This window comes from Neofelis nebulosa, chromosome 6, assembly GCF_028018385.1.
Source record: "Neofelis nebulosa isolate mNeoNeb1 chromosome 6, mNeoNeb1.pri, whole genome shotgun sequence".
Classification (NCBI taxonomy): domain Eukaryota; kingdom Metazoa; phylum Chordata; class Mammalia; order Carnivora; family Felidae; genus Neofelis; species Neofelis nebulosa.
Window position 1 is genome coordinate 145,613,945 of NC_080787.1, and position 17,005 is coordinate 145,630,949.

Genomic DNA, 17,005 nt, shown 5'->3' on the forward strand with positions numbered 1-17,005 from the left:
CCCATTCTCTGTGTTCTGGTCACACTAACCTGCCTGCAGTTCTTGAATATACCATCTGCTTCCTGTCCTGGGGCCAGGACACAAGTCACTCCCTCTGTCAGAAATGCCTCGCTCCTCACTCCCAGCGTGCATGCACGCTTACGCACGCGTGCACAGGCGCTGCCTAAGGAAGCCCTGCTCCATCCTCTTTCAGATCCTGGTTCCAATGCTCTTTCTTCTGGGAAGGATCCTCACACCAAGCGGAGTTCCCTGCTTCTCTGACTCGAAAGAACACGATGCGCAATGATGCATTTAGTTGTGTGTTTACTTAATACCTGTCTCCTCCACTAGGCTGTAAACGCCCTGAAGGCAGGAGCCAGGTGTGTGTTGTCCACCAGAGTGCCTGCCACACTCAGAGACGTTGGATTAGTGAGTGAAGGGACAGGGAAAGACTAGCTGGGCCCCGAATGCCTTATGTCTTCCGTTGCTAGTAGGACTCCTTCCATCCCATGTGGGGCCCACGCCTGCCTGTGGCTTCCCCACGTCTGCTTTTCTTCTCCTGCTCCTGGCCCCTGTCCTTCCTCCGGTCCTCTTTGACGTGTGCCCCTCTAAGCAGAGGGCCCTCCCCTGTCTGCCCGTCCGCGTGGCTCAGGATTGAAACCACATGCACGAGCCTCACCTCAGGCATCAGTTTTAGCCCTCGAAGACAAACATATAAGACAAACTGACAGAGCAAAGCGTTCAGCTGGTGGGAGAGGGCTGGGGAATCTCACCCCTTCATGAGCCTTCAAATGCACATTTGTATATAAGCATTTATGGAGGCAAAGCTACTGCCATCCAATATATTGGTGAGAAAAGATTCACATTTTACCCTCGAGTGGAAACCTAACCAATGTCTGTGGACAGATCAGAATTTGCTCTCCCTTTCACCCCTAACAGTTTAATAGTTGAGTTGTCTCAGATTTCATCATCTTAATATTTTCCTGTGGGCTTGGAAGTTTACAGACTGTTAGCCAAGAGCCTGTGTTGATTGGCTCTCAGCCATTTTCCGTCCTGAGAGGTAACCATTTCAAGGTTGGGTAGTCTGTGTCCCAAATGCTGCAAAGCACCAATGACATGAGCCTTATGAAATTTCAGATGCATTTGAACTTACGGCTGTCCTCCAGCCACGCAGCAGACAGGGTCGTGAAGATCTGAGTATAAAGCAAATCTCACTTCCCCTACGACTTGTATCCTAGTGCAGTGTGTCCTCATCCTAGTCAAACATTTGTTAGCAGAGGTTCCTCCCTCTCGGGAAGACACTGTTAGTGGTGAATCATCATGAAACTTCAATGCACCAGGGAATCCCACTGTTCCAAATCCTTTTGGAAAAGGAAAAGTACCTTAATGTACATCTTTCGTAAGTCCGGATATTTCCCTTTGCATTTTAAGAAAGCAGAGTTCACTCGCTTTATGTGGTAAAGGTCAGCGGTTTTAAAGGTTCAACAGTTTTCTCCCTGAATTTGGAGCAGGAATCAATAAGACAGTAGACAAGTGGGTCACTCAGGCTATGAGTGCCCTATTATTCCTTCAAGAAAAGAGCAAGACTTCGGAGAGTGGCTTTGAAAGAGGCATGCGTGAACAAACAACTTACTAAAGGCTCTGGTAAGCCCAGGACTTCTCTCTGAGTGAAAAACTTAGTCAACGGGCAGTCGTGTGTCCCTACATTCACACTGCACGGCCCCTCCCCGACTCCCCAGATCCCCTCGTTCTTTGCTGACTGTGAGGTTCATGCCAGATGGAGATTCTGTTACTCTTTCTGCCTCCACCCCAACAGCTACCAACAATTTGCAAGGAGGGGGAGTTTTATAAAGAAAAAGACCATTTCAGGCTCTTAAGTTTGCTTTCAGAATGCTCGTACATAAAAATGTCCTTAAGAAATACTGACTCAAATAAACTTGTAGTACTGTTAGAGGTTTCCCCCCCCACACACACACAAATTCTAGTGTTCTTTAACCGTTAGATATTGCAGACTTCAATTATCCTTTTTCGGCGTCTGTACTTAAACCACAAAGAGCAGTTCTCCGAAGCGGAGGGCACAATTGTTGCCAACGACGAAGACCAAAACCAAAAAAACAGAGTAATTGAGGATTAGAACAGGAACACCACCTTCCGTGCCCTGTGACTTGGGCCACGGGTGTACGTCATCTCCAGGGACGAGGAACAGATTTTATGACCAGCCATTGGCGTCAGTCTGCACGTTGAGGAGAAACTTTCTTTGTGCTCAGGTGGGTATTTGAAGCCCTGGGTTTCAAGGCCCAATCATTCACATCTACCCTGGATGCAGGCATGCCCGAAGCTGCTGGCTGGGGTGGCTGTTGAATTTATTATGTTAAAGAAACAGCCACTTTGGGGTGCCCTGAGGTATTCAGCTTCCCGTGTTGCCCGGCCCTCTCTGGGGGTGCATATGCAGACTAGCTGTGTGAGATGGGTCACTGGGCCAGCAGTGGCCGTGGACACGTTTAAGAAGAGTAACAGCCTCAGGAAGATCTTGAGAGAGGCGTTCCCAGGGAGGGAAGTGTCACTGGCTCAAAGGACAAAGGACCGTGGCCTCTGGCTGACGCACGGGCGTGGAGGACGCCAGTCCTGTGCGTCCAGGCATCCTTCGTCCCCACCTGTCGGGACTACTGGCCTTCCCATTCAGCATGCACTCTTGAAGGCCTACTGTGTGCCAGAACCTCTGCTGGACAGTGGGAACATGAAAGAGGGAAGGCATGGTCCCTGAGCTGCAGCAGCCCCTGGGGGAAGACACAAAAGCAGATCCTTGCCGTGGCTGCACTAGCGAGGTCCCAGGTCTTCCCTCCAGCCTGTGAACATCACCAGCAGAGAACAGGTCTCCCCCTGCTCCCAGCACAGGACTGGTACCTGAAAGCACAGCATGGTCTAGTGATTGAAAATAATATACATATAAACGAATCATATGGTGAAAGTCCAAAGGAGGAAACAGCTCAGCTTACAAAGCGTTTCTGCAAGAGAAGCTTGAACTGGTCCTTGAAGACTGAAGGGTATCTACGCAGATAGCATGAAAGGGAGGCCCCAGGGGAGAAGGCTTTGTGCCTGGAAATACAAAACAGCAGCCTGCTCGGGGGGCACAAGGAGGCCACTGTGCTCTGACCCAGGCTCTGTGTAAGACCGGACGTCAAGAGAAGGGCCAGGTGCATGAAAGACCGTGCGTGGCCCATGGGAGGCCCGTGGGAGGGTTTTGTTAGACTTCCATCTAGAAAGCCGGCTCTGAGGGAATGGGATGGCCAGACTGGCCAGGAGACTCACTGCCCAGCAGACAGCCCAGCAGGACCCCTTGCTGACTTCTCCCCTTGTCTGTGTTTGTTCGTTTATGAGTCCTCTATGGCCTCTGTCACAGTATTTTACTTAAATACAATTGACCCTCAAATAAGACAGGTTCGCGCTGCACGGGGTCACTTATATATGCAGGTTTTTCCAATAAATACAGAACAGTACCGTAAATGTGTTCTTTCTTCTTTATGATTTTCTTAATAACATTTTCTTTTCTCTAGCTTACTTTAGTATACACAGTATATCATATACAGTAAGAAAATATTATATACAGTATTATATATACTGTACATTATATAATGTATATAATTATATATACAGTATATATAATACTGTGTGTTATATACAGTATATAGAGAGTATAATGTACTATATTATATACAGTAAGAATACTGTATATAATGAATATAATATACAAAATATGTCTTAATCAACTTGTGATTGGTAAGGCTTCTGGTCAATAATAGGCTAATGGTAGTTATGTTTTGGGGGGCGTCAAAAGTTATACTTGGATTTTCAACTGTGTAAGGGGTCAGCCCCCCAACCCCAACATCGTTCAAGGGTGAACCATAGGTTCTAAATACAGGTTGACTTTTTTTTTTTTTTCAGTTATGTGGATCTTCAGTCACTTCAGTCACTTCAATGGCACAGTTGGGTCCTGAATCCAGGTCTTCCGATTCTTCAGTTTCTTTGACATGAAAAGTTCTCCAGATGTTTAGTCAAAGAGTTTTCAGATTTGGCTTAATTCTTAAGCCTCAATTTTTCATGTCTGTTGAATTTAACCTTCACTTCACATTGTATCAAATTTTTAACCTTTCATTAGAGTGGGAGAGAGCCAAAGCATAAGAGACTGTTAAAAACTGAGAACAAATTGAGGGTTGATGGGGGGTGGGAGGGAGGGCAGGGTGGATGATGGATATTGAGGAGGGCACCTTTTGGGATGAGCACTGGGTGTTGTATGGAAACCAATTTGAGAGTAAATTTCATATATTAAAAAATAAATTAAAAAAAATTTTTTTTTAACCTTTCAAAAATGTACTTTGGAACAACAGGATCACATGCCAGCGGGTACTTTTCCAAGGCCCTGCTACTCAGACCAGGCTATTTTAGTCATTTGAGTGTGGAGAAGATGGTCATCCCGGCATTTTAAGACACTTTCTGTGACAATTCAGTCTTTCAACTTTTCTGATTAAATTAACACAAATACTGCTGATTGGATTATTATTTCCATTTTTTAAATTTTTTTAAATGTTAAATATTTATTTTTAAACATAAAAGAGAGAGAGAGGCAGAGAGAGAGGGAGACACAGAATCTGAAGCAGGTCCAGGCTCTGAGCTGTCAGCACAGAGCCTGAGGTGGGGCTCGAACTCATGAACCTCAAGATCATGACCTGAGCCAAAGTTGGACGTTTAAATGACTGGGCTACTCAGGAGCCCCTGGGTTATTATTTTTACACATGTATCTGGCTTTCTAGTTTTTCTACCCATGTTTTCAAGAGCTAAATGGATACAGTAGATATCATGGCTGATAGAAGGCTAGTGAAGCACCAAGTCATAATTAATTTAGGCACCCAGTTGGCACAGTCTCTAGAGAGCTGACCTTATCTTTGATGTATTCAAAGCAAGTTATTTTTACCCTAATGGCTAGGGAAGTACATAGCCATGTCCTCTCTTTGTTTTCTCCTTATTACAGAACCCATTGAGAGGTTTGATAGGGCAGCCACCGGGGTGCCAGGACAGTGGGGCACATGCCAAGAGAGGGTATCCTGCTTGGCAAGGCCACCCAGGGTCTTTGGGATGGCTCTGTGGCTGTTTAATTATTATTCTAAGTAGAAGAGTTGTCCTCAGCAAAGAGGTAAAGTGGAAGGCTGCTCCTTAGTCTTCCCATTTCCCTGCCCTCTACACCGCCTTGTCTCCCTCAGGTGTTCTTGAACTCTCTATCCTTTCCTTCTAGAACCTGCTTGTAGAACTTTAATTTTCCATGAATAGGAAATGGCTGATAACCACTCACAATGCTCCCTCTCTACCACTTGGGTTGGTATTTTTACAAATACCAAACTTAGGCCAAAGGGCAAGGGGCAGATTTTCAGGCCTCCGTTCTCCTGTTAAAGAAGATTGGGGTGAAGGGTGAAGGGCCCCTGAAATCATGACGCGTGAGTGGTGGATTCTGTCGGAGCAGGGAGGCAGGAAGAAAGTGCGGTTCTGCAGATATCACCATACCTCAGGAGTTTCTTCGACCCCGATGCCAGACTGTACCCCCACCAATGAAATCAGCCTCCCTGAGGGCAGGACTGAAATACCAGGAGTTTTGGAAGCTCTTCCCGTAACTCCTGCCCAGGCTGTTTGTGGGGGCCGCCGTGGGTGTTGGGACTCATACCATTTGGGAAATGTATCACATGTTGCAACTATTGCAAAATAGTGTGACCTTTCATTGTGTGTGAAGTAAAATACAGCTACCTTTAAAGCTACCAGCTCTGTTTCGAGACCACCATGAAGTTTCCCAAGATTTCCTCCAGCCCCTAGGGTCTGCTCTAGCTGTTTATCTGCTGCAGTGTCTGGGCGAAGCCCTTAGATAGTCTTGCTACTCTCTATCCCCCCATGGCCTCCTGTGCTGGGCTGCACAGGCAGCGGCCCCCAATTCTTCCTGACAGGGCTCACAGGGCTGTGAGGGGCCTAGAGGAGAATAAAACTGGATGTTTTATCTTCCTGTAGAGCAGGGGTTCTCAACCCTGCAGCACTTTACAATCACTCCAGGGGCTCGATTCTGATTTAATGGGTCTGTGGCAGGGTCCATCCATTAGGGGAATTTAGAAAGCTCCTTGGGTGGTTCTAATGTGAACTCAGAGACAAGAACCAGATTTGTAAGATACAATGAAACTTAAAAAAAAAATACAGGGGCGCCTGAATGGCTCAGTCGTTAAGCATCCGACTTTGGCTCAGGTCATGCTCTCACCCCGTTCGAGCTCTGAGCTGACAGACAGCTCAGTGAGTTCGAGCCCGGCGTCGGGCTCTGGGCTGACAGCTCAGAGCCTGGAGCCCGCTTCAGATTCTGTGTCTCCCTCTGTCTGCCCCTCCACTGCTTGCACTCTGTCTCTCGCATTGTCTCAAAAATAAATACACATTAAAAAAATTTTTTTAATTAAAAAAATATATATTTGTATTTTTTTCAACATTTAAAAAACTGGTTCTAGAAGATAATGAAAGATGCTGGTCAGCCAATAAACAAAATATAGAGATTATTTTTTAAATATATATTTAAATATATCTATTTTGAATATATATGTATATATATATATATTTTGAATATATATATGTATGTTTATATATACACACACACACACACACACACACACATATATATACATATGTATTATATATTCCGCTCATCCAATACCTGGTATTTTTGAGGAGGCCAATGTGCAAGGTGGGAGATTCTTAAGCTGGATTTGGAATGTACCATCAGAGAAGGATCTTGAGGTCAGTATCCCCCACTGTGTTAATTAGGGCAGCACTAGCTGCTGTAACAAAACCCAGACCTTCAGAAATTTAACACTGGGAATTTGGTGTCCATGTAGCAGTATGGAGGGTGAAGAGATCGGAGAGGCAGCCCTCCGCTGCACATTCAGGGTCCCCAATTTTTGGTTCCCCAGCGACCGTGCGGGGAGAGGAAAGAGTGGGCGGGTCTCCGCGGGAGAGACCCATTGGCTGGGCCTGGCCATGTGTGCTCGAACTTCATTGGCCAGAACTCAGTCACGTGGCCACTGCCTGTGTGAACTATCTTAGGCAGCCTCAGCCCTGGCAAGGAGCTGGAAGGCGGTGGGACGGCAGGTCCTCTTGCGTGTCTGGCGTCGGGTGCCTCCCAGAAAGGCCAGGTGTGGCTGCTGCCCTTGGAAGTGCAGACTCCAGGCCTCCTAGGGGTGGGAGCCTGCAGCGGATAAGTGATTATATTAAGGGCTTGCACTCTTTTCCTTCTTTTGTCCACAGATATCGCAAACGGCACCAGTTCAGGGGGGTACCGCCCACCTCCCAGAACCAAAGAAGTCATCATCAATGGCCAGACCGTGAAACTTAAATATTGTTTCACCTGCAAGATTTTCCGGCCCCCTCGTGCCTCTCATTGTAGCCTTTGCGATAACTGCGTAGGTGAGTAGAAGCAGAGATTGCCTCTGTTCCACCTCTCGGGCAAGTGGTAAAATGTCTATAGCTGACGGGGGAGGCTGATTTCCCTGGTGTAGACTGTACTAAAGAGAGTCAGCATGGGTGTCTCTTTAATCCTCCGAAACTGAACGACTCAATAATAGTTAATATTTCAAGTGCCCCCCGCCACGGAGCCCATTCACCAAGCCTAGTGTTCCCAAGTCTCTGTTTTTCCTTCTTACATCCTCCAGCACCCCCGCTGTCGGTGCAGCTCCCTGGGCCGTCTCCTGCAGGTGCACACACCCCGGAGTGGGGGTTCTTTGTTCCCTGGAGCTGCCGGATCAGCAGGCACTAGAGATGATTTTACCCCCAAGTCCCTGCATTGCCCAAAGGGCTGGCTGCGCATGGAGCCCGATGTGCTTAGTGATGTTCTTCTGAGTCCTCAGAGGGGCAATGAGCTGGGGAACTGGAGGCATTCGAAGCCTCAGGAGAGAAAAAGAGGCAGAGGCCAGAAAACTTCCAGGCCTAAGTTAGGATCGTCGCTCTTCCCGGAGACCACCCAGGCCTTCCCTGTCTGTCCACTGGCTTTCTCCAGGACGGACTGGAGAAACAGGCAGAGGGAACGTGTAGCACAGAGGTCATCAGTGGTGAGATGTGGCTCTACTGCTTCACCAGCTCCACCCCAGTACAAGATTTTACGACGGCCGCGGGTCCCAGCCCCTCGGGATTAGGCGGCAATCACTTCCTGTCACTTCCGATGGAGAGCTGCTTGCCACACCCACATACCGTCTTCTGTCCTGGGTTGGAGCTTCTTAGAGATGAAGTTGGCAAGGAGGTGGTAAAAGTCCCAAGTCACAGGAAGGGTGATCACACAAAGGCTCTGCCCACGGGGAAAGACCCTCATTTCTCCAGCCCCATAGCCTGCCTCTAATAGAAAACGACCGAGGGTAATTCTGGGCTTTAGGCACAAGAATCCTCTGTTAGCTCAGAACAAACCTGTTTCCCCTCAGCATCATTAATGGCCAACACTCTTTCTGAGTCTGTTGGAATTTGTAGTCTCAATTCTTGAGGAAAATGCAAGCTTATAATGTACTTCTGCTGTGCAAAGCTGTTTTTCTTTTGTCTGAAATTCACTTCATCCTAACTTTAAAAATCTGCACTTTGGTGGAAAGTCCATGTTTTCCCCATCAGGCCTTGTCTTGGTTTTATTAACTTAGATGAATTACTTTTAGCCTTTGCTCTCCCAGCAGGACAGAATGGAATTTCGTTCAGTCTTTTCCCATTTTGCAAGTAGCTGGAGTTAAGAGCTGTTAATCTGGCACTGGATGGCCTGGGTACAAATGTTAGTTTCGTGTCTACTTAAACTCTCTATCCCCGGTTTTCTCATCTGTACAATGGGTTGATAAGAGTAACTACTAAATGAGATGGTTGAGGGATTAAATGAATCAATACAAGGAAAACACTTAGAATAGTAGCTGGTGTATAGGCTCCATAATTATCGTTGCTATTCTGTTATTACTTCTGCCCCCTTGCTATTTTTGATTGGCTTTCTCTGGATAATTTCTTGATTTACTGTAGCCCTCTGTGGGGGCGATGACCAAAACTACACCTGGTCGTCTATGTAGGGACACACCAGTGTTCCTACAAAGACACATGACAACCGTTGCTAGGTTTCTGATCTGCTTCCTGGTGACATCAGCCATCCCGTGCACATCTTGAGGACACTTTTAAGCCAGAGCATTGTGATGGCTTGAATATCTGCAGGGAATAATCTCTAAGGATTCTCAAGACCCTTTCTTGGGTCATAATTTTGATATTGCATGATGGAATGGGATATGATGGAATAGTATATAGCATATACTTTTCACATAAGCTCTTCTGTTAACTTTGCTTGCCTTCTCCTGGAGGTCCAGTGACTTATTCCACTAGGCATTTCTAGGTAGGGGGTTGTTATCTGCAAAGCCATAGAGTTTACCGGGCTCCTCCTTCTCATTATCATTTATAAAAATGTTTACCCATTTCTAGACATCTGACTGTTCATTTATTCATTTGTACCATTTGGTCCCAATCTTCTGTTTCCTCTCTCTAGGCTAGACTCCTAATCGTGATAAGACTTCCTCCCAGCTCCTAGTGCTTTAAAATTCTCTTTGGATTATTGTAAAACACTTTCTAAAAGCTCATAGAATTGTCTTAGTCATTCCCTCCAACACCCATAGGTGTTCATACATGTCCCTTAAAGAACCTGATGAATTAGATGTAAAATCCCCTTACCAAAAGTATGTATCAACCCCAGTTAATGGTGTACTTCTCGCAGAGTATAACTTTAAGGTAGTACAATGTCTTATGGAAACCACCAGCTGAGAAAATAAGAGTTATCAGTCTTTAATACCTAGGAGCCCTTCTGCAGCTTTTTTTTAAAGCTTATTTATTTATTTATTTATTTATATATTTGGAGAGAGACAGAGAGAGAGCCTGCAAGCAAGGGCGGGGCAGAGAGAAAGGGGGAGAGAGAATCCAAAGTGAGCTCTGCACTGACAAGGAGCTGAAACTCATGAACTGTGACATCATGACCTGAGCCGAAATCAGGGGTCAGACACTTAACCGACTGAGCCACCCAGGCGCCCCATGAAACCTTTCTGATAAATCCAAGTAACAGTAGCAATCCAGCACTCCACAATAAGCGTGGTGGGGTCCTATAATCGGGAGGCACTGAACAGCAAAGGGAAGAGAGAGGAAAGGGGAAGGTTTGGGAGTGGGCTCAAGAGGGGGGAAACTGGCCAACATCTGCCTCTCAGCATCATTTGATGGCCCTGGGGCTGGAGTTTGGCACACCCTGATCAGGGTCCCACTGTGCAAATGACAGGTGAGATAAGTAGCATATTTGACTTAAAATAAAGCTACTCGCAGCCCTCCTGGAACAACCACACAGTGATTCACACCTACGTAGCTTCGGTTTTCCGGTTCATTGTGCTGCATTTGGGCCTTTGGTGTGACCCATTAGCAGACAGTAAATTGGACTTCCTTCTGCATTTGGGAAAATAGAGTGGAAAGCAAACGTCTCCAACTGAGAAGTGTAATTGCAGAGTTTGCCACGATTTTATTTTTAGATAGAAAGTTTTTGTTGAAAGAATTCTACTTTTTGCAGCCGGGGAGAAAAATACAATGGTAACGCTGAAAGCCAGAGTTAGCACATGTGGCTTCCCTTCCCTTGTAATGAGCAGGTTTGGGTTGGTTCTTCCTAGGTACACAAATAAATGCCACTTTACGCTGGGAGAAGAGAGAGGAAAAATGGAGTTTCCCAGGCGGTTCAGAAGAATAGTTTTCTTTGTTAAATGTGTTTGAAATGAGAGCAGACTTATAAAGGCTCTGTATTCTTAGTTGAGGATGGATGGAAAGCTTTCGTGGAGAGCAAACTCTGGCGCAAATATAGAATGGGTCAGCGGGGCCTAGTAGTTGGCAACTTGACTCTAACGCGCACAGGCTCGGGCCTGGATCCGGGTCCTGTCAGTGGATGATATTGGTGCGTGAGTAGGTTATCTGACTAACCCCCAACTGTTACCACGTCTATAAAATGGATGACCCTAGTACTTTTCCTCGTAGGTTTCTTTTAAGGATTAAGTGAAGCTGTGCCCAGCAAGGACCCAGTATAGACCTGGTGCACACTGTGGGGGGCTCAGTGCTTGCCATCAATGTTATTGTGGATAACCAGGAAAATGTTGCCATAGTGCTCCCAAAATAACTGCATAGAACAAGGTTCGTGGAGGGATAGGAATCACCTTGTTTCCCTGTAATCTGGTTTGATTTATTTGACCTGCAGTCCTAGAAGTGAATATATTCTTTCTCTCTCTCATTTTGTCTCTGTTTCTGTCTCTTTCTCTCTCAAAACCTTTCCCTGTCTCTCACTAGTTCTCTTTCTCTGTTGCCATTACATTGCTTCTGCATGTACAGAACTGAGTCTTTTGGTGTGTTTGTTCAGCCAAGCGATCTTTGAAGTTATAAAATATTAAAAAAAATTTTTTTTCAATGTTTATTTATTTTTGAGAGACAGAGTATGACTAGGGAAGGGACAGAGAGAGAGGGAGACACAGAATCCAAAGCAGGCTCCAGGCTCTGAGCTGTCAGCACAGAGCCCGACGCGGGGCTTGAGCCCACGAACCGTGAGATCATGACCTGGGCCCAAGTCGGACGCCCAACCAACTGAGCCCCAGGCGCCCCTGAAATATTTTTAAACGACCAACATCTGGGGCCATGGGGCCACTCCTGCTGTCTCTGATCCTCAGGCTCCCTCAGGTCATTATTAAAGTGAGAGTAACCGCAGGTGCGGAAAGCCAACTGTACGCTCGGGAAGTCCTCTCAAACTCGCTGTGTCCACCCCAGAGCCCCAAGTCAGTCCCGCATTTCAGGAAGTCTGTCCTTTGATGGGCTCTGGTCTAGTGTCAGAATTACCAGCAGCTTTCACTGGAATTGGGTATTTTTAATACAACCTAAGCCTGTAATTAAAAGGGACTTATTTGAAATTAGTTTAATCACACACTGTGGACTGGGTCGAGTTTGCTAAACGATTAGATGGCACATGCAAGCCTCTGTAAGCCTGCTCTACGTGTGTCTAGCTTTGACCAGGCAGAAGGCAGCTTAACCTGACGCCTAGAGGTGGCCTCTGGAGGCAGCAGATCCCTGGGTCCCAAACCTGCTGCCCTGTCTGGGCAGGGAGGACCCTCTCTGCATTTGCAGTGACACATCTGGACGTGCTGTGAGGACAGAGAAGACGGTGCGTGAAGCCCTCAGGATGTGTCGGCCCCTGGGGAGCTCTCAGGAGGGCCAGCCTCTCTCCTCATATGGGGGGTGCCCTGGTCCCATTTTGCTCGGTCCTTGTGTGTCGGTGCTGGCGTAGGTGGCACAAAGAACCTGCAGAGGCCCCCCCCACAGGGACTTCAGGGACTCCTGCTTTTGGTAGGGCTTTCCCACCATCTTTAAAAATCCTTATAAACTCCCTTTCTCATTTCCCTGTCTTTTTTTTGCTGTGCTCTTTCTCTCCAGGGAGTACTACACACTCCCCGCCTCAACCCGCAGTGTCTCCCTCCCATCGATCCTTCTGCTTCCTCTGCAGTGTGGTTTTCTGAGCTCAACTGCTGATATTTTGTCTGTTGTGTACACACTGTGTGCATCAGAGCTCAGTCACTGCTTCACAGCTGGCCTCAATTTTAAAAGGTTTAGAATATCTGAGATTTGGAATGCAGCTACCTTCTGGTGTGGAGTAGCATTCTGGAATTTCTTTTTGACTATTAGGGTATGGTGAGCGGGCTATTAATTTCCCACAGGAAAGGGTATCATTTGAGGGGAATGGAGAGAGCAGGCATTTGTATCTTCCCAAAAACCAAACAAAAAGGGCTTTACAGTAGTCCCTACTCCCCTACAAGTTTCCAATATCTTTGATTTTCAGTCACACTTAATAAGCACCTATGTGTCAGACACTGCTAGTAGCTAGATGCATCAAAATAAAAGTCTTCAAAGATCATTATTAAGAACAGACCAAGGAGAATTTAATATTATATTTATTATATTGTAGTATGTATTATATTCATTATATTTTATATATAATAATAAAAGTCATTATATTTATTATATTGCATAAGTCCAAGAGAGTAATTTTACACTGGTAAAGAGCACAACAAACAATTCAGTCATCAACATATATGCACCAAATAACATTGCATCAAAATATATAAAGTAAAAGTTGTTAGAGAAGGCGAGGATAATTTGCTACAAACATAATGCTAGTGAGAAACATTTGCATACTTATAGTTTTAATGGTTCAGGTCAGTAAAATATAAGTAAGAAAATAAAGTATGTAATTAATATGTGCTGAACTTTGTTTCTACGATGTATACTTAGCTTTTTCTGTGTGTGGAATATTTACAAAAATTAATCATACTAGGCCACAAAAAATTCCTAGCTTTTTAAAAACAGATGTTTGCACAGATCATATTATCTGATGACACAACAGTAAAACTCAAAATCAATCGCAAAGATATAAATACACAAACCTAACCAATTGTGATTTTTTTTTTTAAAGAGCCTTTTGAACTTCGAATGCAAACCTAAATTCTATGCTACTTAGAATTCTAGGGGGTGCCTGGGTGGCTCACTTGGTTAGGCGACTGACTTCAGCTCAGGTCATGATCTCACAGGGAGTTAGAGCCCCAAGTCGGGCTCTGTGCTGACAGCTCAGAGCCTGGAGCCTACTTCAGATTCTGTGTCTCCCCCCTCTCTACCCCTCCCCTGCTCACGCTCTGTCTGTCTCTCAATAATAAATCAACGTTAAAAAAAAATTTAATTAGAATTCTAAATTTTAAACACACAAAATAGTTGCCCTAAGCAGAAAAGGAATTATTTGGAAAGCTGTCAGGTAGCTCATAGGAATGAAGGAGAAGCCTGAGAGGCAGGCTCAGAAACCAGGAAGAGTCAGGGAAGGCTGAGTGCAACAGGACGTCACAGGACGTGCAAGCACTGCGAGCAGAATGTTTGTTGCTCTGCCCTCGAGTTCTAGCTCGGCTGCTGCTATCAGCTTAAAGCTGTGACTCTCTCTATGTGCAAGGACTCTGGGTTCAAAGATCTGGATGGGAGCACCTGGGCCTTTTTCGCTTCCACACCCAAGGAGCTAGCAAGGCAAGAGAGCCTAACTATCCACTTTCAGCTTCTATAAGGGAGGGGGGCCCTGCCCCCCACCTATTTTGGGATCCTCCTCAAAACAGGAAGTTTACTTAGATGGTGGATGGCCAGTGAAACAAAATGTTTTTAAAAGTCTAGTACAAAAAACAAAACTGAAATTAGAAGCAAATAAATGAACACAGTATCCATCTCAAGAAGATAGGGGAAAAAATAGCAAAATAAACTTAAGAAAAACAGGAAGGAAAAAATGAATGGCCTACAAAACAGAAAAATCGATGTGGTATCACTTCTAATTCTTTGGAAAATAAACAACATAAAGATAAACTTCTGGGAAGATAACAAAGTGGAAATAAGAGATTCAAATGAGACAAATATAGGTGAGTTTTTAGTTATTGGAAAATAATTGCATTAGTTTGCATATTAAATAACTTGATGCTGATTGATTTGAAAATCTCAGTGGAACATGATTTTATGGGAAATTAGTCAACAAATGAGTGGAAAACTTAGACTGCCAATAATGAAAACCAGAACTTTATTAAAGCGTCATCCAAAAGAAAAATAAGATAAAAACACAGAGGGAGGCATGCAAACCATAAGAGATTCTTAAATACAGAGAACAAACTGAGGGTTGCTAGAGGGGAGGTAGGTGGGAGGTTGGGTTAAACGGGTGATGGGTATTAAGGAGGGCACTTGGGATGAGCACTGGATGTTACATGTAAGTGATGAATCACTAAATTCAACTCCTGAAACCATTATTACACTATATGTTAACTAACTTGGATTTAAATTTAAAAAAAAATTTAAATGTATATTTGAAATGAAAAATATTCACATTATATTATTAAATCAAAATGTTAGATATAAAATCATCCAAAAAAGATGCTAGAACCAAACAATTTTACTTCCTGTGCTCTGAATAGTGTTTCAGATCTTAGAGCAGCATGGACAGCCTTTCAGTTCATTTCACCAAGACAGCGCAAACCTAACGCTAAAATCTGACAAAACATGAAAGAAAGAATATTCCCATTTATAAATGTATATAAAAGTCAACATGAGAACATAGCAAATTTAATCTACCAGTGTAATAAAAGAATTGATCACTCTGACATAGAAGGGGCATATTCCAAGAATGCAATTTTTTAAATGTTAATAAGTCTATTACTATATCAATAGGTTAAGGGCCAAAAGGTGTATGATCATGACAATAAATAATAAAAAGAGATTTAATAAAATTTGACACCAGTTTGTAACTCTGAAGCTTGGTGAACCGAGATTGGGAGAACTGGCAGGGAGAATTTGGGCCCCGGTGATCTCCATAGCATTATGGGTATTACTCCCATAGTTATGTCACCTTACATGACAAAGAGATTTTGCAGATGCCATTAAGGTTACTCATTAACTGACTTCAAATAACGGGTATTATCCTGGATTATCCAAGTGGGCCCAGTGTAGTCACAAGAACCCTTAAGAGCAAAAAATAGAGATTCCAAGTAGGAGAAGGCTTCATCCTTCATTGCTGGCTTGAAGATGGAGGGAGCCAAGTGGAAAAGGTGAGAAGGAACGAATCCTGTCAACTGCACTAAGCTGGGAAGGAAGAAGACCCAAGCCCAGCGGCACCTGCACCCCCACCTTTACCTTGATCTTAGCCTGGTGAGACCCTGAGTCAAGCTCCTGACCCACTAGAATTCCAATACACTAAATTGGTGCTGTTTAAGGCCACTGCATTTGAGAGATAATCTGCACCCCATGTCCATTGCAGCATTATTCACAATAGCCAAGAAATGGAAACAATCTAAGTGCCTGTCCCTGGATGAATGGGTAAAGATGTGGCATAAACAATGGAATAGTATTTATCCGTGAGAAAGTAGGAAATCCTGCCTTTTGCATCAACATGGATATATCCTGAGGACATTATGCCAAGTGCAATAAGTCAGACAAAGATAAATCGTGTAGGATATCATTTATATGTAGAATCTAGAGAAGCCGTACTCATAAAAACATTTTAGGGGGTTGGGGGACCAAGAGAGTTGTTTAAGGTTACAAATAGACAACTAGTAGTAACTAAGTCCTAGAGATCTAATGCACAGTATAGTGAATATAGACAACAGTATTGCGTTATAATAAACTTGCTAAGAAACTAGATCTTAATCCAACCACAAAGAAGAAAGCATAATTATGGGTGACAGTTGAGATGCTGACTATTGCTATGACAATCCTATTATATAAATGTATCAAGTCAATATGTTGTACGCCTTAAATTTATACAATGTTATATATCAAATATATTTTAATTAAAAATTTTCCCAGGCAGTAAATTTGTTTAAAGCCACTGCATTTGTGGTAAATTGCTAGGCAGTTATAGAAAACTAATAAGAATGTCCTTTAACATGATTTCAAAGATGAAGAAAGCTCACATTTCCTTTATGGTAAAACACTGGAGTTATTTTACATTAAAATTAGAAACAGATTGAGACGTTCACTCTCACTGCTGGCATTTAACGTTTTCCTAGCTTTTTCTGACTGATGCAGTAAGATGAAAAAAATAAATATGAACTCTCAAAAAGGAGCAGGTAGAATTACCCCTTCATTGTAGAGGACAAGAAAACAAACATTAAAACTGATTTTTAAATTCAGTAGAGTTATTAGCTACCCAGTCAATACATTAAAATAGGTGACCATATATCAGTTAGGAATCACAATAGCAATCAAGATACATTCTCTCCACAATCTTCTTAACAATTTTAAACAATTTGAGGCAGGGAACAAGATAAAATAATTTAGTTCAATCAAGAGAATAAGCTAGCCGTAATAACCAATAACATTTTGGGGAAAGAACAATGCAAGGAGCCACGTACTATTATTAGATGTCACTGATCCACAGACCAGT

The 17,005-nt window shown here is 44.0% G+C and overlaps 1 protein-coding gene across 2 annotated transcripts in view; it reads left to right on the forward strand.

The window, feature by feature from the left end:
• The window catches only part of ZDHHC14 (zinc finger DHHC-type palmitoyltransferase 14), a 289,733-nt gene that overhangs the window by 207,574 nt on the left and 65,154 nt on the right, over positions 1–17,005 (forward strand). For both annotated transcript variants that reach the window (XM_058735764.1, XM_058735763.1), the window contains exon 3: positions 7,297–7,455. In XM_058735764.1, coding sequence (XP_058591747.1) covers positions 7,297–7,455 — 159 coding nt within the window. The remainder of the gene's footprint in view (positions 1–7,296; positions 7,456–17,005) is intronic.